Source organism: Epinephelus fuscoguttatus, linkage group LG14 (genome assembly GCF_011397635.1).
Source record: "Epinephelus fuscoguttatus linkage group LG14, E.fuscoguttatus.final_Chr_v1".
NCBI classification, from domain to species: domain Eukaryota; kingdom Metazoa; phylum Chordata; class Actinopteri; order Perciformes; family Serranidae; genus Epinephelus; species Epinephelus fuscoguttatus.
In genome coordinates this window covers 42015603-42039712 of record NC_064765.1, presented here as the reverse complement: position 1 = coordinate 42039712, position 24110 = coordinate 42015603, and the positions used below count along the sequence as shown (strand labels likewise).

Here is a 24110-nt window from a genome sequence, read left to right as displayed (position 1 = left end):
CCACAGTAAAGTTAGCTACAGTTAGCAGCGCAAAGTCATCACCTAAGCTAGCATAAGGCAGTATGTTGTCATCACAAAACACACTGCTAACAGACATTAGCATCAGCATAAATCATGCCACTTCATCAAAATCCATCAACAAATGTTAAAAATCCATCTCACATGCACTGCACTGCGTTTTACATTTCACAGTATTTCTTTAAATCAACCACTTTTGCATTAGGTGTCAAGTTTAACAAAAGTTAGCTGTAGTTACCCAAAAAGTTAATTCACTCAAGCACCACTTGTACATTAGGCGTTGAGTTTATCAAACAAAGTTAGCTATAGTTATCTGAAAAGCTAATTCACTCAAGGCTTACATCAAACGAAGCTAAGAGCTAACAGACTTTAGCATAAACACAAAGCCAAAACCATCAATAAATGTTTCAAATCCATCACTCCCATCCACTGCACTGCCTTCAACACTCACTAATATATGTCCACATCAAGCAGCTGGATCTTACGAATCAGTAAAGTTAGCTACAGTTAGTGTTAGCTGCACAAAGTCATCACGCAACAAGCTGACACTAAGCTAGCATAACGCTAACATGATTAACACGGCCACTTACCTCAGAGTCGATGTGAAAACGCTGAACACGCCCTGCAGCATGAGGCTTTTATGAGCTCGGATGATGATGAGCAATCATGACACCGGGACGTCCAATCAGCTATCACTGCATGTAGGCACATAATCCATGTAGAGTCAAAAGGTTAGTTTGAGATGAGCCAGGCCTGTGCAGATTCGATCACCGGTGATCGGCACACAATGCATGCCGCTTAGTTTTGTGTCCAACTTCATCCCGACTTGCTCTGACGTATTACAAAAGTGAATGGCGATAAAACCGCGAGAGCGAGGTGGCTACAGTTTTTAGAGCCAGGCACTGCAGTTGCTCTCCACCGACTGCACCGCCTGGCTCTCACCTGATCTAATGGCTCATTGGCTTGTTGGCTCAACAATATGACGTTTTAGATAAACTACTCATTTTTGTTGAATTGTAGAGATTAAGATTGTATTTGTCTGACCTGAAGTTTTATTCTGTGAACAGAAAACATGTTGTATGACTGACGGGGAAAACACACTGATATATGGGTCTGCTCACTTTTTTAATGAATTGACATCATTCCAGACAGGATGTTAGTGTGTCTGTGACTTCCTGCACGGGCTGAAGGCTGCTAGAAACTGTCGGGAAACTGTCCGACTTCACTGCAGCTTTTTGTCACCGCCCCCCGCTGGGGCCGCCTGATCTCGTCTACTTTTCAGGCGAGGCGCAGTTCATCTCGAACGAGCCTAATGTCAGCGTTCTGCGCAGGAACCCCTGTTTCTTGCGGGGTTTCCCTCAGAAAAAAAAAATGAGATGACATAGAAGCAGTTCAGGATTTAGCAGCGCAGTGTGTATTGCACAGGATGCTGTGAGCTAGAGTGGAGAGGGCTCTTAAAAATGTCTAAAACTTTTGTCTTTAACTTGCTGCCATGACCATAATTTCCACTGTACATACACAATTTATACCAAAAAACGTAGGAAAATTTGTCCTGCTCACAGATATGTTGACATGGAATCTGTCACACGTACACATTTTTGCTGAGTGGCTCCAAAGCGAAGGGAGCTCCATTTTTTTTTTCATTCACTCCCATGTAAACTGAGAGGAGAAATTTCTGGAAAACAGCTAAGGTGCAACACATTTTAAACTCGCTTGTGTGACCACATTTTTGACTCTAGAGATATAAAACACGACACATGCGTTCACGAGAAGTGGCTCTCTCTCACCATCACTTTATTTTCATGATTGGACCAATGGTTTGGGAATTAGAAGAACTTGTTGAGGAGTTCAAACCCATATTAAACAACCTTTGCTGATCTGCTCTCTCATGAGCTCTCTGTGTGTCCCTCAGGTGCAGGCAAGTCATTAATCGCCATGACAACGGCTGCACACACAGACACGGCCACACAGCTCTCTGTGTCTGTGTCTCACAATCTTTAAAGGACAGATTACAGCAGCAGAATCTTCAATTGAAACAGCAAATACCCTAAAGTGCCAAAATGGGCTCTCTAGCACCACCTAGGCGCACTAAAATGGCCACTGCGGCCCGTAGGAATGTCTTAGAAAGATCAAACCAAAACTGGTGTGTTCGACCTACAAATCACGCACTGACACCCATGACCTAAATCCAACAGGAAGTGAGCTATTTGCCCTTTCAAAGTAAGATTTCGCCTCAAACGTGCTCTTAAAAAAAACATCTCCTCCTACACCATTTATTGTATCGGCGTTTAAGACGCACACATGCCACCTCAACTGCTGCTAAACAGATCTTCTGTATAACTTTATCTGTCTCACCATCACATTATTTTGATGATTGGACCAACAGTTTGGGAACGGGAAGAACTTGTTCGAGGAGTTAAATCTTTACTACAAGAGGTCTCTTCTCTGTGTTCTGTCTGTGTCTCTCTGCTCTTCTGCTAGGTGCACTTACTTAATTACCATGGCAACTGCTGTCACACACAAACTCACAGAAACATGAGCTGTGTCCCAAATGAGGGTCTGCATCCTTCGAAGGGCGAATTTGAAGGCTGCTTATGTCACAACGCTGCGCGAAGGCTGTCCCAATTCATCCAAATTCGAACGCTCCTCCAAATGCAGCCGACAAATGCGCCCTCCTTTTCCCTGTTTTCGGAGGAAGATGCACCGCGACTATCCTTCGTGGCCTCCCATATCCCAAGATTCTTTGCGCACCTCTGTTCAACACAGAGTTTTCTTTACAACGGCGGCAAGTACCGGCACCGGTAGCAGCACCAAATACACCTTAAAATGTAAGTAACAGATTTTTACTTAACGCCAGAAGTTCAAAGGGCCTTGAAACCTCTAAATGGCTGTTTAAATACATGACGTTAGTGATGATAGCCAGCTCCGTAATGTAACGTTAGCTTAAGGCTAACCTGTTGATACGAGGAGCTCAGTTAGCCTTTAAAAGTAACAGTAACGGTAAAGCCTAACCCCTTCACTTTCAATTGTTACAAGCTCTTATATCTTATTGTAACTGTGGAGACGCTGTAGGCTGTTTATGCCTCACATCAGGTGCATAAACGCACCGCAATGAACAAATATAAAGTTAATGAGAGGATAGGTTGTGAGCCCCGCTGTATTTCTAGGCTGTAAAACTGTAAATGTTTGGATTGAACAAAGAGCTAACTTCAGGAGCATTATTGTTATTGTCGTTATTATATAGAACAATCATTTTGCCTATTGACATAACAGAAAATATGTCTTACATTTCATTTTGTTGTAGGGAGCAAGGAGCAAACGGAGGAGTTTATTAAACTCCATGGTGAAAATGACCACCTGTTTACAGGAGCCAGGAGTAAAGCCACACTTGGATAGAGGTACCTGTTAAGGCAATAATAAATAGCCCATTTGTACTCTGAAGAGGCAAAAATCGGTGCCTGGAATTGGGCCTGGCGGCTCCCGACCTTGTCCTCAACGTTGCTTCTCAGTTGTCCTCTAATGTCGATCTAGTACCTTGGATTCAGCTAAGTAATACTCAAAAAAACACTGGAGACAGGCAGAGTCCGATGCAATCGAGTTTAATGTGTTCACAAGCTTCAACACATACGACTCATGAGTCAAACCCCGGAGCAGGACTGAAAACTCGCTCTCAACACGTCTGCTTTTATGTTGGTGGAGACTGGGTAGAGTCTCCACCTCCTTCTGGTAATCCATCCTACTCCAATCCAAAGCTATTGGTGGCAACCTTTTTCTTTTTGTCCAATCATGAACAGGACCGTTTTTAATGGTGTATCACTTTCACTTTGAGCCTGGAGTTTCCCAAATCTTCCACCCTTAGCTTTAGATTTACTTTCACTTTATTTTTAAAAAACATGTGAATCTCAGGGACTTTCTTTATGCAGCCCTTTGTGTTCTTATGCAATATAAACCTTTAAATGTGCATCAGGTAATACAAACATTTGAATGTGTGTGTGTGTTATCATTATACAGAACATGATAGGTTATATGTGTGCTCTTTAGTGCGGATACAATGTCAACTCATAACTCTGTATTGTGAACATTTTGACATGTATAACAGTGCTTTAACACATATAGATGTATTTCAGTCAATTTTATAAGAACTTATACATAAAACACGGTCATATGATGGTTATGTGGTTTTTTGTTTCTTAATCAACTTATGCAGTATAACACTTTTACTTGATTAGGGATTAATTCTTACACTACAACTCTATACATATTTGTATGTAAAGGTTTCTTAAATTAACCTAAATCCTGTACAAAAACCAAAGTACAAATATAATCTTAAGATCACAATAAGTGAATGTTGTTTTTAGATGGGGTGGGAATTTTATATCTGTCCTGATGTCACCTTTTGTGATCATGTGTGTTTACCTTTTGTCATGCTTCTCTCTTGTTTAGAACAATCCTTCATAAAATGGTCCTGGAGGGAAGAGTGGAGCCTCAACAGGTGAAAAAAGGGGGACAACTTAAAAAAAATACAAATAAATAAAGTATGTGCAGATTTGGATAATGATATGGAAACTACATTTGTTTTACCCAAGTTAATACTTTGATAAAGAAACACAGAAAAAACTCCAAGGTACTCTCCTATAGTAGTTACAGTGCCTTTATTCTTTATTCCTTGAATCTGTTTGACTTCCTGATGAAGGCTTGATGCTGAAACGTGTCGATGGACTGTGTTTTTAAGGTTTATATGACCATGCCATAAGAATAAAGGCATTTAACTGCTTTGGGAGAAAAAACTCCAAGGCCTTGGAGTTTTTTCTTTGTTTCTTTATGACTACATGAATCCCATTCCAAAGAGCACCTCAAACATACTTCTTTTTGAGTCCATGATGCACTTGTTTTTCAAGACTTTTTTAATAAATACTTTGCAGAAAATTGCTGCTGTTGTGATTGATTTCCTCTCCCTTAGGAATGCAAAGATCCAGGGACAGGTCAGGGGGTCGGCAGGAAGTCCACTGCTGCCACCTGGCCCTGGTTTGTCCTCAAGGATGAGGGTTTAGGACAGAGGCCTTCCATTGCCCCTCCTGTCCTAATTGCCTCCATCCCTGAGTACACACCAGGGCCAGGTGCTGTAGTGGGTGAGCAGCATGAGGAGGAGGATGAGGAGAGGCAGCCAGGGCCAGCGACAGGAGGGATTATACATTATCAGTTCCATTTCTTATTAACAACTAGAGTAAACATTTGAACTACTTTTCAGTGACAACAGAATTTATTTTTTTCTTCGATAACCAAGTATTTACAAAGATACACTCTGAACATTTCTAACTATTTACAAGTTTACAAGTGGGCATTCTTAACATGTACAACTACAAAAGATCATCAGAAATCACTATTTACAGAGAACAAATATAAAATGATGTAAAACGTGTCCAGCAGCACCTCCAGGGACTCTGCTCAACCTGAAATCTTCCCTTATGTCACCATGATTAAAGAAGTTTTGCAGCACCGGAACAGCCAGCTTTATTCTGCAGTACAGGGGCCTGGTCTGGATGGGGAAAGGAGGGTAAGATCAGGAGTACATAAATGATCAAAGCAACAATAGCTATTTAATTTTAGTTAATAAGACAATTCCAGTTAAAGCTATAGCTTGGATAAATAATGTTATATCTGTCCATCTATCCACTTTGGCTTCTCAATATGGTTTTGATGTTTAATGACAAAACATTTTCATATTGAAATTAAGTCAGGGCTATTTACAGGGTTTCTACACATTTTACTAGGTCCAGTTCAACCACTTTATAAGCCCTTTCAAGCATTTAAACTAAAATTCAAGCACTTTTCAGACTTTGAAAGTACAGCATTAAAATTACAGCTTTTTCAAAGATTTTAAGCACCTGTATGAACCCTGTATCAAGTGCAATGGTTAAATGACATTAACCACATATAGCTAGCGTTTGTCACCTAACGGTATCGTTTATTAACAGGTATATTAATTACCACAAGCTATGCTAGCTATAGGAACATTAACATTAATAAAACAACAGGTTAACCTTGCCACGGCTCTCTCCCAGTCGGAGATAAACGAGCCGCCGGTGTCTCCTCTTCCTCAATCAAAAAGTAAATTAAATAAACAAAATGACAAATTCTAGCCCCATTTTATCGCCGGTATGTCCGTTTGTCGCTGCCGTCTGTTGTGTTTTTCACGAGCTTGGGCAACAGGAATCATGATGTGGTGACGCAACCAGGAAATCCTCCGTAGGCTAGACCTTCACATTTAACAACGGTTGACGACTCCTTCGGAGGCACCTCCGAAGGACTAGCCTTCGGAGGCTGCGTAGGCCGCGTCCATCGAAGGATGCAGACCCTGAACTGGGACACAGCTATGATGTCTGTGCGTGTCTACATCTTACATGCAGACATGACAGGGGCAGAATCTCCATTTTAACACTTCAGGTGCCAGAGTTTATTGAGGAAAATATTCCATTTTCATTTCAACATTTCAAAAGCCTGTGGCTTGAAAGTGGTGAGAGATAAAGGCATACTGTAAATGAGAAAACAATTCATCATGACCCAAAGTTTGTGACAGGAGTAAATTAACTCATCTAATTTGCATATTGTGGTGTCATTAGGTGGTGGCCATATTGGATTTCATAAATCTCAGTAAAACAACATTTTTAACATATTTACACAGTAGATTTGTTTTGTGTTGTTTTGTCATTTCATCCTCAAAATAAAGGAAGAGGAATCTGATGGGAGTAAATCCACTCATCTGATTTGCATATTGTGACATCACTTCTACATACCTACAGCTACAGAAAGCATTTGAACATCAAAACGTTCAGCTCTGTAAGGATTTTCGGATGTTTGTGGCAATATGTTTCATATTTCTAAATAATTCACAATGACGACATAAGCTGGAGGCTGAAACGGGCGCGAGGTCCCGCCCAACGCTGCTTGCAGCTTTAATTTTTTTTTTCTTCCGCCAAAATGATCGCATTTTTCACTGCCTGAACATACCCCAATACTCATCAAACTTGGAAGAATTTTATAATCTATTGTCGTCCTGAATTTCCACCACTAGGTAGCGCTATAGTCAAGGAAAGTGCGTTTTGGCTCATAACTCCCATATACTTTGTGAGACATTCAAAAACCTTATATCCACGCGTTCAGTAATTGTGCTGAATCTCATAAAATAGGTCACGCCCATTTCCGCCTACCGTTTTTTTTTCGCAAATTCGCAAACTGTTGCAAACCTACTTTTTCAAACTCCTCCTAGGCAATTTCACCTGTTTGCATGAAACTTTGCACACAGCATCTGTGGAGTCTCCTGACAAAAGGTTATTAAAAAATTTCGATATTCCAAAGAACACTGAAGTTATTAAATAGCAACTTCCTGCAGATTTAGTACAAAACAGGAAGTGTTGCATATCTCCACATTGGTGTGTCCGAATGACATGAAACTCAGATTACTACTTCCCCATGAGCTCCTGAGGCTCTGTGCAAAATTTCAGGCGATGACCACCAGGTGGCACTTTTTAAATTGAAGTATTTTATATCTCCACATTAGTTGCTCAGATTAACACGAAACAATTATTGTCAATGCCCTCCTGAGGATATCTGACAAAGAAGTTACCGATCTGCCACTAGGTGGTGCTGTGGTGGCAGTCTAATTTAATATTTGGCACTGTGCGAACACCATAACACTTATGGAATTGAAATTGATAGGGCTGGTAAAAACTGGCCCCTGTAACTCACACACCAAAAATGACCAGCAAGTGGCACTATTTTCAATGCAAAAGCGTTTTTGGCCCACAACTCCCACATAACATCTCGCACGTTTTTAAACCTTATATCTCAGTGTTCCCTGAATTCAGCTGAATTGTGTGATGTAAGGCACGCCCACTTTTGCATTAAATTTCCATTTGCAAAATCGCGAACAATGAAAAACCTACTATTTCGAACTCCTCCTAGGCGATTTGACTGATTTGCACCAAACTTTGCATGAAGCATTTGTGGACCCTCCTGACAAAAAGTTATTAAAAGAATTTTGATAGTCCAAAAAACATAATATAGCCAAAACATAAGACAACAAATTCCTGCACATTGTTTTCAAAGCAGCCAGTCTTTCATATCTTGACCAAATACAGTCGGATTACCACAACACTTTTGCTAATTGTGTTCCATGGCCCGATGAGGGTTTGTGCAAAATTCGGTGCAAATCGGCCAATAGGTGGCGCTCTGGTGGCAGTCTAATTAGTGTGAATGGAAGTAAATTGGAAAATTTTCAAATCCTCTTCAGTATTGACTTTCAACCTTTTCTTGTCCCTCATACTTTGAGCTAGAGACACCATGTTAACTTTTAAAGAGTCAGAAGACCTTGAACTATTGGGCATGTATTCAGCTTCTACCTGCGTCTCACCGATGTGAAGTGGATTGCACTGGTCTCTCCTCTTCCTTGGGTTGATAATCATCTCCTTAGTCTTCTCTGCGTTTAAAGGGCCAGTGTGTAAAATGGGTTGAAAACAGTGATATCAGTGGTCAAATTCTAGATTGCAGGGCTCACTCGCTCACCCCTGCCGTCGGGTAAATGACGGTGGCTTTGTAGGGACAAAAAGCCTTGCGCAGACACAAGTTTTTCAGGAGTAGGTCTATCTAGCGACGAGGTGAATATTTATTTAGAAATCTAAACCATGTTACAATATTGTAATTAATCCCTTACGAGCAGGAGACCAGAGTAGCATTCGGGAAAAAGGCCCGTTTATTTGAGCACTCCAAAAACTCTGGTAACACTCCAGGGGGTAAAAGACTCCGACCCAAACTCTGACTCTTCTAGCGTAACACACACTCTTCATACACACATACTCACTTACAGTACCTAGCGGTACCCCCTCCCCTCTCTGCTCTTCCAATCTCCACCCCGCACACTGACTGACAGTGTAGCCTGTAAACAGAGCTCAGCTGTTTATTTAGCAATATCTCCGGACTATAGTAGCTGCAATGGACGATTTTGAACACGATTTTAAAGAGTTTCTTCTAGCGGACACAGACCCAGAGCCATACCTGTTTAAGCATACAGATGAGGAACTCTATGTGTTTGATGCTGAGCGGGTGAGAAGAGAGGCTGAATCCTCCATTCCCATTTTACTGCACAGAATGGGATTCAGTGCTACCATTGCTGGCGAGATATATCATCAGGAGGAAAAGCGCCGCAGAGAGTGCATCACAAGGAGTGAAGTTGCGTCTTCTTTTCCTTGCAGATGACGGTTTGGGATCATTCTCTCCTGTTGCGTGATAAGTGTGGTCCATTTGCAAACTTTCTGACTGAAAAAAATCTTTTCACTACTCTCCATCGACGAACTACTAACACTCTCTGCTGTTTCCTCCTCCTTCTTCCTTCCTCCCGCTGTCTTCGTTGGTTTATTTATACACGTGAAATGCGTTCTCTGGTTGGCTGAATTGTCCGCTCGGGCTGCCTGACATACATGGCGGCGCAAGATGGCGACCTCTCTAAAGCAAGGCCCTTGCTACATACATACATATATATATATATATGTATATATATATATATATACACACACACATATATATATATATATATATACAGTACAGGCCAAAAGTTTGGACACACCTTCTCATTCAATGCATTTTCTTTATTTTCATGACTATTTACATTGTAGATTCTCACTGAAGGCATCAAAACTATGAATGAACACGTGGAGTTATGTACTTAACAAAAAAAGGTGAAATAACTGAAAACATGTTTTATATTCTAGTTTCTTCAAAATAACCACCCTTTGCTCTGATTACTGCTTTGCACACTCTTGGCATTCTCTTGATGAGCTTCAAGAGGTAGTCACCTGAAATGGTTTTCCAACAGTCTTGAAGGACTTCCCAGAGGTGTTTAGCACTTGTTGGCCCCTTTGCCTTCACTCTGCGGTCCAGCTCACCCCAAACCATCTCGATTGGGTTCAGGTCCGGTGACTGTGGAGGCCAGGTCATCTGCCGCAGCACTCCATCACTCTCCTTCTTGGTCAAATAGCCCTTACACAGCCTGGAGGTGTGTTTGGGGTCATTGTCCTGTTGAAAAATAAATGATCGTCCAACTAAACGCAAACCGGATGAGATGGCATGTCGCTGCAGGATGCTGTGGTAGTCATGCTGGTTCAGTGTGCCTTCAATTTTGAATAAATCCCCAACAGTGTCACCAGCAAAACACCCCCACACCATCACACCTCCTCCTCCATGCTTCACAGTGGGAACCAGGCATGTGGAATCCATCCGTTCACCTTTTCTGCGTCTCACAAAGACACGTAGGTTGGAACCAAAGATCTCAAATTTGGACTCATCAGACCAAAGCACAGATTTCCACTGGTCTAATGTCCATTCCTTGTGTTTCTTGGCCCAAACAAATCTCTTCTGCTTGTTGCCTCTCCTTAGCAGTGGTTTCCTAGCAGCTATTTGACCATGAAGGCCTGATTCGCGCAGTCTCCTCTTAACAGTTGTTCTAGAGATGGGTCTGCTGCTAGAACTCTGTGTGGCATTCATCTGGTCTCTGATCTGAGCTGCTGTTAACTTGCGATTTCTGAGGCTGGTGACTCGGATGAACTTATCCTCAGAAGCAGAGGTGACTCTTGGTCTTCCTTTCCTGGGTCGGTCCTCATGTGTGCCAGTTTCGTTGTAGCGCTTGATGGTTTTTGCGACTCCACTTGGGGACACATTTAAAGTTTTTGCAATTTTCCGGACTGACTGACCTTCATTTCTTAAAGTAATGATGGCCACTCATTTTTCTTTAGTTAGCTGATTGGTTCTTGCTATAATATGAATTTTAACAGTTGTCCAATAGGGCTGTCGGCTGTGTATTAACCTGACTTCTGCACAACACAACTGATGGTCCCAACCCCATTGATAAAGCAAGAAATTCCACTAATTAACCCTGATAAGGCACACCTGTGAAGTGGAAACCATTTCAGGTGACTACCTCTTGAAGCTCATGGAGAGAATGCCAAGAGTGTGCAAAGCAGTAATCAGAGCAAAGGGTGGCTATTTTGAAGAAACTAGAATATAAAACATGTTTTCAGTTATTTCACCTTTTTTTGTTAAGTACATAACTCCACATGTGTTCATTCATAGTTTTGATGCCTTCAGTGAGAATCTACAATGTAAATAGTCATGAAAATAAAGAAAACGCATTGAATGAGAAGGTGTGTCCAAACTTTTGGCCTGTACTGTATATAATTAAAAGCATAATTATAAGGCTACGAAAACCAAATGAGTTTTATTTTATAGTGATTATACATTTATATAAACATATTAATGGGTGGAATATTCAGATTCAGATTCAGATTTGACAATAAACCATGCCAAATATTACACACTGACCCTTTAATCCCCAATTTCGCCCCTTTCCCAAATTCAAAAACTCACCAAATTTGGCACACACGTTTGGTCTGGCGAAAAATTTGATTTTTTGGCAGTGTTTTATGTAGACGGGGCCAAATGGTGACATACCGCCCCCTAGAAAATTTCGTGCCTCGAGCCCCGCCTGTGAGTTTTACCTACACACATGAAAATGTGTGGGCTCGTAGAACATGCCAAGACGCACAAAAAATCCTCCTGGACCCATGCCGTAAACCCAACAGGAAGTCAGCCATTTTGATTTGAATTTTTGACATGTTTGAACGAACTCCTCCTAGGGATTTTGTCCAATCAACTTCACATTTGGTACAGATCATCCTGAGAACATGCTGATCAAAAGTTATTAAAAGCTTATCTCTATGTCAAGGGGCGTGGCTGCTAGGGCATGACAACTTTTGGTGACTTTTCGTGTTCTCGCCATCGAATTTCCTCCCGCCGGGTCCCGCTGGGTCCCGCAGGTCCCCATGAAACACCTATGAAACAGCCTTTATTTCATAAGAAACTAAATGAAAACAATGAAAGAGGAGCGCTATTCCTGATCAGTGCGTCAAAGGACATGCAGACCAGGGAAACGAAACAAACAACCCCATGAATCTCTTTATTAACCCTATGGGCCCTAGGTGTTTTTGGGGTATTTTTACTGCCTTTACTTTTAAGCTCATATCACAGTCATTATAAAGGCTACATACACATGCTATATCTTGTTTTTTTTTTTTCAGGACAATCTGGGCTAACCAGATTTGCCACCATCACTTCATGTCCTTCTACGTGCCTGTATTTTATATTAATTTTTATATCAATGAAAAAAAACAAATCTGTGTGACTAAATTCTTACATTTTTACATGTATCTCAGCATAGCAAGTTGGAAGAAGACATATTTCTGCCAAATATGAAGAGGAGAGACTCTCTGGAATCTGGCAATATAAGAACCATGATGCTGGGACATTCTGTCACTTCACAGTTGTCCAAAACATGTGGTTTGTGCCAGGCGGACATGGTTGCCAGTATTTTTTCATTATTGCAAGAAATTCCATTGACTCATTCACAAGTCAAAAATCTGTTTTATCTGAAAGAATATTGCAATATTTACATTTAAGATAATAGAAAAATAGTCAACCAAGTGCAATGATGTCCTCCAAGATAATATTTGCCACTTTGTTTGCAGTAAACAAAGTTTGTTGTTGTTTTTCAGTTTCAGTTATACATTAGGGGGGCATTTTGGGCATTGTGAGGGGACAAATGTCCCCCTCAGTGTATATAGTGACTACGGCCGTGTCACGCATGCATAATTAGGCCTCAGTTGTCTGAGTGCGCAAAGGTGAAGTGGCTGGTCTTGTCATACAAAGTTTGATGGAGTGTCAACTGGACAATATGGAGATATTTGCATCTTGAAAGCTGAACTACAAATGTGGATAGACAGCGAGAAACACACACACTTCACTATATGAAGTGACTGATAACAAGATCTGTATAATGGATTGTAAAGAAATTCGTCAGGTTTTTATTTTGTAGACAATTGATCTGTATTTATAGCGTGATGTGATGACAGCACAATGATGTGTGTGGTAACATTGGAAACGTCTGCTCCTGTGCTTTCATGTGATATGCGTGGCATTTCTGTGCGAGCATGCATTCGCGAGTAATCCATCCAAGAGTAATGTGTGTGCAAAGCTGTATGAAAGCTCTGTTATACATAATTTTAGTGTAACTTTATCATTTTTTTTTTGCTGTGAAAACATTGGACTACTGACAAGTGCTTGGTCTTGTCGGAAAGCTACAATTCCGCTGTTTCACGTGATATGCGGCTTCTCTCTATGATGCACGGTCGTGGAGAAAATCAGTAGAGAAGAACAGGTGTGAATTTGGACGCACTATGTGTCATTCGGGCCCATAGGGTTAATAGCCTATAAAATGACGTGTTTTCTCCTGCAGGACGGGAGAAGACACAAAATCAATGCATCTCTATTATTGTGCGGGCATAAATTCTCAGAGTTTTGCAGGAGCGGGCGGGAGTGGACATACACATTGCGGTTGCAGGCGGTAATGGTCAGAAATTCAGCGTTCTGGTTACTTTTCAGTAACTGCGCAGCTGCGCTTGTTTTGTTGTTGGGTGTGTGTGTGTGTGTGTGTGTGTGTGTGTGTGTGTGTGTGTGTGCGGCTCTAGACATCAGTCTGATATGAGTGCTAACTTGTGATGATAATGAATATGATGTTGATTTAGATTCAAGGCAGCAAGATGAGTTTTGGTTGTGGTTGTTTGCTATAGTTTCATCTGTGCGTTTATGTGTAAATAGGCTTGGCCTGTTGTGTGTGAATGTTAGAGTGGAATCAGAGGGGTTAATCTGAGCAAGCATGTGTTCATGCGTGTACTGTAGATGTGACTGTGTGGCGTCGGAATAAAAAAAGTGCTCTGCAACGTTATTTAATACATCAGTAATATTGTCTGTTTCAATGCATATACCCCCCACCCCCTCCGTGTGACTTGAAATTATGGCCCCCCCCTTGTTCAGATGCGTTCCGCGGTCCATGCCCAGTAGTACCTGGACAACCGAGCCGTGGCGGCACACAGGTATGTGGCATGTCAGAGGAGGGGGCGCCGCGGGATGGTTCGCCCAGGGCATAAAACTAGCCAGGACCGCCTCTGATAATTATGAATGTAGCCTAGTTTTCAAATTAATTTGTGGCATGTTGTCTTGTAAGGTGTGTGGCATCACGGTGGCTGCAGATGGGACAGAGGATGAGATGATTCACTGTTTCAAGGCAGGACAACTTGTACACTGTGCTTTAGTAAACAGTAAATAGCGGTGATTTACAAAACACCAAAAACTATTTTTACTGTTAAAGTAAAGTTTGTTATTGTAAATAATACGGTACTTTATTTGTAATACTATATACAAAATATATATTTTTACTGTAAGGAAAAGTTTACATAAATATTTCTGCTGTTTAAATTAAAAAAATACAGTATTTGTATTTGTATTTTCGAATTTGGCTGTGATTTTTTTTTCTTTTATTAAAAGCCTCCTTCAAATAGTAGCCTGCCCCTATTTGTAGCCTGGTCCCAAACTAATTTTTTGTTAATAGTAGCCCCGGCTACTGTTTGAGGAAATACGGTATGTATGTAACATACAGTCAATGGCCACTTTGTGTACACCTGTGTAATCTAATGCAATCCAGTAGAATGACTATACCATGATTTTTTCCCTGAAGCTTATAAATTTTCGGTTATTGTTGACATTGTTGAGAAAGTGATGATTCTATTTTGTTTATTACTGAGGTCATAGTGAATGGTGGTGGTGTACTGGGGTGGCCTCCTAATTTTGTCTAATTGAGGAGGACAAAATATTAGGAACACTTTTAAATATATCGCACTCCAGTACACCACCCACTACGACCTCAATAAGAAAGTAGAGTAATCACCTTTCTGACAAAAGCTGAAAATGTAAAAGCTTTGTAAACGTAGAATGTGTGGCAGAGCTCTTGTATTGGATTGTATGAGATTGCACAGGTGTACCTCATAAAGTGGTCAGTATGCCCCACATTGACACCACCAATTCATGCCGGCTCTGGGTCTCCCTGCAGCCCCTGCTCGGCAGTCTCAGCCCCCGACACCATGCCGATCAAAAGTTATTAAAAGCTTTTCTCTATGTCAAGGGGTGTGGCCGCTATGACGCCGCCCTCGCCACCAAATACGCTTGGCTTTTTGATGGCTTCAGCGATCAAGCCTCTATAGAGCCCCCTTGAAATTTTCAAAAAACCCTCCCCATAGGGGTTTTCTTGGAGTAGGAAGATGAAACGTCACACCACGTCAGAGTTAACTTACTCTGAGTTTTCACATAACCGCTTCAGTGATGCGTGCTGCCGGCCCCCTGCAGTGGCATGGGAAAGCCAGGGCCCAATCACAGCTGCTTGCAGCTTTAATTAGGGCCCGAGCAGGTAGCGGTGCGAGGACCCTATGGAAATGCAGGGATTTTTAGGGCCTGAGCAGGTCTCAACCTACGAGGTCCCCATTGTTTTTCGAGTGATTATTAGGGCCCGAGCGACGACGAAGTCATCCGTGAGGACCCTATTGTAATCTCGCTGTTTATTAGGGCCCGAGCAGGTCACAGACCTGAGGAAACAACCTCTGAAGCCAGTTTAACCTATGTGTATGAAACTTGGTAGGCTTATGTAACACTCCAGGACCTATTGCCCAATGTTGAATGGCGCGCCCGCTGCTGAGCATTGAATCTTGAGGTCTTGCCATGAAAAACGAAATTGCTGTAGCTTTGGCATAAATGGTCCAATCTACACCAAACTTCACATGATTCATATTAGTCCTGCCTTGAACACATTTTCATTACCATATTTCCTGATAATAATAGCACCACCTAGTGTCGAAAGGAAGTACTTCTTATCAGACACTTATCTTTGGATTAACCTGAAATTTCAATGCTGTGGTCTATATTTGATGTTCACAAACATGACACATCATTAGTGTCTACGTGTGCTGCAGAGGGTTTACTTTTGATGTCTCACCATGAAACAGGAAATTGCTATAAATTTGGAATAAATGGTCCGTTGTCCACCAAACTTCACATGATTCATATTTGTCCCACCCTGAACACATTTATATGACAATATTCTGTGATAGTCATAGCGCCACCTAGTGGTGAAAGGAAGTACTTCTTACCAGACACTTATCTTTGGATTCACCTGAAATTTCAGTATTGTGGTCTGTATTTGATGTACACAAACATGACATATCATTAGTGTTTACGCGCTGCAGAGGGTTTACTTTTGAGGTCTCGCTATGAAACACCAAATTGCTATAAATTTGGAATAAATGGTCCGTTGTCCACCAAACTTCACATGATTCATATTTGTCCCACCCTGAACACATTTATATGACAATATTCTGTGATAGTCATAGCGCCACCTAGTGGTGAAAGGAAGTACTTCTTACCAGACACTTATCTTTGGATTCACCTGAAATTTCAGTGTTGTGGTCTGTATTTGATGTACACAAACATGACATATCATTAGTGTCTATGCGTGCTGCAGAGGGTTTACTTTTGATGTCTCGCTATGAAACAGGAAATTGCTATAAATTTGGAGTAAATGGTCCGTTGTCCACCAAACTTCACATGATTCATATTAGTCCCGCCCTGAACACATTTTCATTACCATATTGCCTGATACTCATAGACCCACCTAGTGCCAACAGGAAGTAGTTCTCATCAAACACTTATCTTTTGATTTATCTGAAAGTTACATGCTATGGTGTATATTTGATGTACAAAAGCATGATGTATAATTTGTGCTCTCTCCAACTCCCTAAAGTGGAAAGAGGAAGTGAAACAAAATGTGAAATATGTCATTCCAGCACTGTATCAAGGATATGCGGAGTCATTCCTGCATGCGATATCTAACTTTGACAGAAATGAACTGACGCGTCAGAAGGCGTCCTGCCAGCTCCCCCGAGTTGCGTTAAGGTGCGAGGGCCCGTTCATTGCTGCTTGCAGCTTTAATTAGGGCCCGAGCACCTAGCGGTGCGAGGACCCTATTGAAATGCAAGGATTTATTATTATTATTATTATTATTATTATTATTATTCCTCCAAATGAATTGCCTTTTTGGGAGGCTTAACATACCCGAAAACTCATGAAACTTTGCACACATCTCAGAACTAGTGAGAAATTTGATATTTTAAGGGTCTCGTGTGCTGGTTCCAAAAAATGGCTCAGTAGCGCCCCTTACAAAAGTTTAAGGAAACAGCCCCTTAAGCTAGTTTAACCTACATGTATGGCAGGCTTATGTAACGCCCAGAGACGTACAAAAAAGCCTCTTGGAGGCATGCTCTAAACCCAACAGGAAGTCGGCCATTTTGAATTAACTGTGCAATTTTGGTGCATTTTTGATCATTTACAGGGGTCCTAAATGAACGAACTAGTCCTAGAGATTTTTAATTGATCAGATCCACCTCAAACTTAGTCAAAAAAGCCATAAGATGTTGACGACGCTTTATTGTGGAAACTGTGAGTTTTCGTCAAAGGGCGTGGCCATGGCCTGGCGGCAAACTTTGATGTTTCGCCGTGATGATAAACGTTGCTGTAACTTGACTCCACATGGGAATATCTTGCCAAAACTTCACACATATGATGACAGTCCAGCCCTGAACACATCTACAGAGGAATTTTGAATCACCGCCATAGCGCCACCTACTGGCCACAGAAAGTTACTTTATACATTCTTTGATGTCCCTCTTCTAGCAGGTTAATCAGACCCACCTCAAACTTGCTGGTCTAAGTCCTTAGACCTTGATGATGCTTAAAAATTAAGCTTTGAGTTTTCATCAAACACTGTCACCATGGCACCACCTTGCTCGCCATCAAACACGATGTTGTTTTGAAGGGACAAGGGATGCTTGAAAACTCACCAAACGTGGCATACACATCACAGGTCACAAGTCTTGTCTGATGTGATTTTTGTGCTTTGATGCACCAAGATGGCTCAACAGCACCCCCTAGAATATTTCAATTATGCAGCCCCCAAAGCTGGTTTGATCTGCATGTATGAAACTTGGTAGGCACCTGTAACACTCTATTATGTACAAAAATGCCTCTCGGAGCCATGCTCCAAATCCAGCAGGAAGTCCGCCATTCTGAATTTACTTGTGCCACTTATGTGCATTTTTGCCCATTTCCAGGGCTTGTAAATTAACGAACTTGTCCTACAGATTTAATCAGATTGGCTCCAAACTTGGAGTATGTAAGCGTGACTATGTTGTGACCAAAAGTTATCACAGGATTTGCCCAATGTTGAATGGCGCGCCCACTGCCAAGCGTTGAATCTTGAGGTCTCGCCATGTAAAACAAAACTGCTGTAGTTTTGGCATAAATGGTCCAATCTCCACCAAACTTCACATGATTCATATTAGTTCCGCCCTGAACACATTTTCATTACGATATTACCAGATACTCAGCGTGCCACCCAGTGGTGACTGGAAGTACTTCTAATCAGACATTTATCTTTCTAGTTATCTGAAAGTTACATGCTGTGGTGTATATTTGATGTATGAAAACATTATGTATAATTAATGCGCTCTCCAACTCCATCTCGTGGAAAGAGGAAGTGATACAAAATGTGAAATATGTCATTCCAGCACTGTATCAAGGATATGCCAAGTCACTCCTGCATGCGATGTCTAACTTTGACAGAAATGAACTGACGCATCAGAAGGCGTCCTGCCAGCCCCCCGATTTGCATTAAGGTGCAAGGGCCCGTTTATTGCTGTTTACAGCTTTAATTATTATTATTATTATTATTATTATTATTACGAAAATGTAATCTCCAATTTGGCCCCTTTCCCAATTTCAAAAACTCACCAAAATTGAAATGCATGAAAATTGGTAGGCTCATAGAACATCCCAAGACGCACAAAAAATCCTCTTGGACCCATGCTGTAAACCCAACAGGAAGTCGGCCATTTTGATTTGATTTTTGACATTTTTGAACGAACTCCTCCTAGGGATTTCGTCCGATTGAGTTCAAAGTTGCTACAGATCATTCTGAGAACATGCTCATCAAAAGTTATTAAAAGCTTTACACGATGTCAAGGGGCGTGGCCGCTAGGGCGTGACAAACTTTGGCGACTTTTCGTTTTCTTGCCATCGAATTTCGAACGGACCTGACACCCACATACTTTATCTCAGCAGCTGCAAACTTCCTGGAAATCATGATGGCTCCGCCCCGAATGACCAGATATATTAATATCCCACCTTACTCATAGCGCTCCCCGGTGGTAACAGGAAGTGACCAATTTTTACTTTAACACGTACTGATGACACAAACTTGACTGCATCAATTTCATTCCACTTCTAATGCATGCAAAACAAGTTGGTGAAGCTACCACGCAACAGGAGAGAATGAACCCGAACCGTCATCTGCGAGGAAAAGAAGACGCAACGTCACTCCTTGTGATGCACTCTCTGCTGTGCTTTTCCTCCTGATGATATATCTCCCCAACGATGGTAGCAGTAGCACGAATTCCATTCTGTGCATTCAGCCTCTCTCCTCGCCCGCTCAGCATCAAACACATGGAGTTCCTCATCTGTATGCTCTGGCTCAAACAGGTATAGCTCTGGGTCTGTGTCCGCTACAAGAAACTCTTCAAAATCACGTTCAAAGTCGTCCATTGCAGCTGCTATAGTCCGGAGATATTACTAGGCTAAATCAACAGCTGAGCTCTGTTTACTGGCTATGCTGTCAGTCAGTGTGTGGGCTGAAAATTGGTGGAGCAGAGAGGGGAGGGGGTCCCCACTCGGCATGGTAAACGAGTATGTGTGGATGAAGTGTGTCTGTTACGCTAGAAGAGTCAGAGTTTGGGATGGAGTCTTTTACCCCCTGCAGTGTTACCAGAGTTTTTGGAGTGCTCAAATAAACTGGCCTTTTTCCCGAACGCTCCTCTGGTCTCCTGCTCGTGAGGGATTCATTACAATATCGGAACATGGTTTAGATTTCTAAATAAATATTCACCTCATCGCTAGATAGACCTACTCCTGAAAAACTTGTGCGCAAGGCTTTTTGTCCCTACGAGGCCACCGTCATTTACCTGACGGAAGGGGTGAGCAAGTGAGCCCTGCAATCTAGAATTTGACCACTGATGTCACTATTTTCAACCAATTTTACACACTGGCCCTTTAACGGGGGGGGGAAAAAATGGTAGAAACCTCAGGAAGAGCAGCTGAGGAGGGATCCCTCTTCCAGGACGGACAGACGTGCAATAGATGTCGTACAGGACAGATCAGAATAATAAATTAACAGTAATCCATATGACACAATGAGACAGATAGAGAGACAGAGAGAGAGAGAGAGAGAGAGAGAGAGAGAGAGAGATGCAGGACAGATGGTAATGACAGTAGCTTACAACAACATTAATGAAAGTAATAATATTATCGTTATAGTTCTGGCTACTGTGGTACAATATGTTGAAAGTATATATTAGTATCTGGCAGTATACATGTGTGATAATAATCATATGTGTATAATAACAGTAGAAGTATGACTAATGACTAATGATGGCAGCAGCAGCAGGAGGCATCTGGCAGGACCATGGCAGCAGCACAACCACACACATCATGCTATCCAGGCACCGCTGCGATATGAGTTAATCTGAGAGACAGTGGAGCACAAAGGCTCCGGAGAAGAAGCCGAGTTAGTGACATCCAGAATGGCCGAGTTAGCAAGATGCAGTAATAGGATACGAGAGAGAGAGAGAGAGAGAGAGAGAGAGAGAGAGAGAAGGAGAGAAGGTGCCCGGTGTATTATAGGGGGGTCCTCCGGCAGACAAGGCCTAAGTCAGCCTAACTAGGGGCTGGTACAGGGCAAGCCTGAGCCGGCCCTAACTATAAGCTTTATCAAAGAGGAAAGTCTTAAGTCTAGTCTTAAATGTGGAGACGGTGTCTGCCTCCCGGACCGTAACAGGAAGATGACTCCACGGAAGAGGAGCCTGATAACTGAAGGCTCTGGCTCCTGATCTACTTTTGGAGACTTTAGGGACCATGAGTAATCCTGCATTCTCAGAGCACAGTGTTCTGGTGGGATAATAAGGCACTATGAGCTCTCTAAGATATGACGGAGCTTGACCATTTAGAGCTTTATAAGTTAACACTGGGATTAAATTCAGTTCTGGATTTTACAGGGAGCCAGTGCAGAGAAGCTAAAACAGGAAAAATATAATCTTGTTTCTTAGTTCCTGTTAGTACACATGCTGCTGCATTCTGAATTAGCTGGAGAGTTTTTAAGGACTTACTAGAGCTACCTGATAATAGAGAGTTACAGTAATCCAGCCTTGAGGTAACAAAAGCGTGGTCCAATTTTTCTGCATCTTTTCGGGTCAGGATAGGCCTAATTTTTGCAATATTACACAGATGAAAAAATGCAGTCCGTGAGGTTTGTTTTAAATGAGAATTAAAAGACAAATCTTGATCAAATGTTACTCCGAGGTTTCTTATGGTAGTGCTAGAGGCCAGAGCAATGCCATCTAGAGAAACTGTGTCATCAGATAAAGAGTCTCTGAGTTGTTTGGGGCCAAGAACAATAATTTCAGTTTTGTCTGAATTTAACATCAGGAAATTGGTGCTCATCCAGGTTTTTATGTCTTTAAGGCAATTATAGAGTTGAGTTAATTGATTACTTTCTTCTGGCTTCATCGATAAATACAACTGTGTATCATGCGCATAACAATGGAAATTTATAGAGTGATTTCTAATGATGTTGCCTAAAGGAAGCATATATAGAATAAATAGGATTGGTCCAAGCATAGAACCTTGCGGAACTCCAAAACAAACTTTAGTATGTAAGGATGATTCATTATGAACGTCAACAAACTGAAAACGATCACATAAATAAGATTTAAACCAGCTTAGTGCAGAACCTTTTAGGCCAATTAAGTGTTCCAGTCTCTGTAGCAGAATTTGATGGTCAATAGTGTCAAACGCCGCACTAAGATCTAATAAAACAAGTACAGAGACGAGTCCTTTGTCTGAAGCAATCAGAAGGTCATTTGTAATTTTAACTAGTGCTGTCTCAGTGCTATGATGCACTCTAAATCCTGACTGAAATTCCACAAATAAATTATTATCATGGAGAAAATCACACAGCTGGTCTGCGACTACTTTCTCAAGGATCTTTGACATAAAGGGAAGATTAGATACTGGTCTATAGTTGGCTAACACCTCTGGATCCAGGGTGGACTTTTTTTAGGAGAGGTTTAATTACAGCTACCTTAAAAGACTGTGATACATAGCCTGTTAATAAGGATATATTGATCATATCTAATATATGAGTGTTAACTAAAGGAAAGACCTCCTTAAGTAGCCTAGTTGGGATGGGGTCTAAGAGACATGTTGATGATTTAGATGAAGAAATCACTGTGGTCAATTCTTGAAGAGAAATTGGGGAGAAGCAATCTAAATATATATTAGGTCTTACAGCTGTGTTTGAGGTTAGATAGGTAGGCCTACTATCTGAGGACAGGAGGTCATGAATTTTGCCTCTAATAGTTAGAATTTTGTCATTAAAAAAGCTCATAAAATCATTACTGCTAAGGGCTAAGGGAATACAAGGCTCAATAGAGTTTTGACTCTCAGACAGCCTGGCTACAGTGCTGAAAAGAAACCTGGGCTTATTTTTGTTTTCTTCTATTAAATCTGAGTAAGAGTTTGCTCTGGCATTGCGGAGGCCCCTCTTATAAGTTTTGAGACTGTCTGCCCAGATGAAACGAGATTCTTCCAGTTTGGTTAATCGCCAATTCCTTTCAAACTTTAGCGATATTTGTTTTAACTTACGGGTTTGAGAGTTATACCAAGGAGCGAACTTTCTTTGCTTTGTTAACTTCTTTTTAAGAGGAGCTGCAGAGTCGAGTGTTCACAGCAAGCCTACGGCGCTATCAACAAAATGATCAATTCGGGAGAGGTTAAAGTCGGTATGGGAAACCTCTGTTACTGAAGGACTTGGTATTGAATTTAACGACGGAGTAATCATTTCCTTAAATTTTGCGACAGCACTATCTGATAAACATCTAGTATAGTAATTGTTGCTGAGTGGCGTGTAATCGAGTAAAAAGAAATCAAAAGTAATCAAATAATGATCCGATACCAAGGGATTCTGTGGCGAGCTCTTACATCTGATAGGGGCGTCGTTTTCAAAAAACCCTTCCCATAGGGGTTTTTGTGGAGTAGGAAGATGAAACGTCACACCACGTCAGGGTTAACTTACTCTGAGTTTTCACATAACCGCTTCAGTGATGCATGCTGCTGGCCCCCCGCGGTGGCACAGGAGAGTGAGGGTCCGATCACAGCTGCTTGCAGCTTTAATTATTATTATTATTGGTGGGAAATTATAACAGAGGAATATATTTGCCATTTTAATGTCAAGAACACTTTCGTGTTTTTGTGTGCATACAGGACGTTGTTGAATCAGGGAATCCGTGTGTCCACTACGACAATGGATCCTAATTGACTTTACATTGGCATTGTTTCCGTGGTACCAGCATGTAATTTCAACCCTTTACGTGCTGCCACCACGGAATGCAGTGTTAAGAGGTCGTGGTCATTTCACGTATTTCTGTGAGTCACATGATGATATGAGTATATCATCTCACAATTGATTGTCATATTGAAACTAATGTTTTGCAGTGTGGACCATCATAGGTATTACCAACTTCTAAAATTTCTTCTGTGAGCATGTCATCACAGACAGGTATTGTGTCACAGAACAATGAATCATATATGTGTCAAAGGTGACGCACTACATTCCGCTATAGTTTTTGTTCCATTGTACAAACTTTTAGAGCCCTATAATATGCATACATTTTATGATTATTCATAATACTGACACATAAAATGGCAGGGAGTAAAAATATTAGGTAGTTAATTGGGAGTGAATTTAGACCCATCAGCAAATCCTATTGACATTTCTCCTAACAACTTTCAACACTGGTAAATAGACCTGCACTTGTAAAGCAGCTTTCTGGTTGTCCGACTACTAAAAGTACTTTTATACTACATGTCACATTCACCCATTCACACACAGGTGGCTGAGGCTACCACACAAGGTGCCACCTGCCACTCAGTTTAGACACACTTGCACAGTGATGGCACAGTCATCAGGAGCAATTTGGGGTTCAGTATCTTACCCAAGG

General features: G+C 41.5%; 1 protein-coding gene across 1 annotated transcript in view; it reads right to left on the bottom strand.

Annotated features, from left to right (window-relative positions):
* Positions 1-2: 2 nt before the first annotated feature.
* adck1 (aarF domain containing kinase 1) overlaps positions 3-24110 on the bottom strand; it is a 416484-nt gene continuing 392376 nt past the window's right edge. The window contains exon 12 of the mRNA XM_049596291.1: positions 3-713. Within this exon, the coding sequence (XP_049452248.1) occupies positions 704-713 (10 nt within the window). The 3' untranslated portion in view covers positions 3-703. The remainder of the gene's footprint in view (positions 714-24110) is intronic.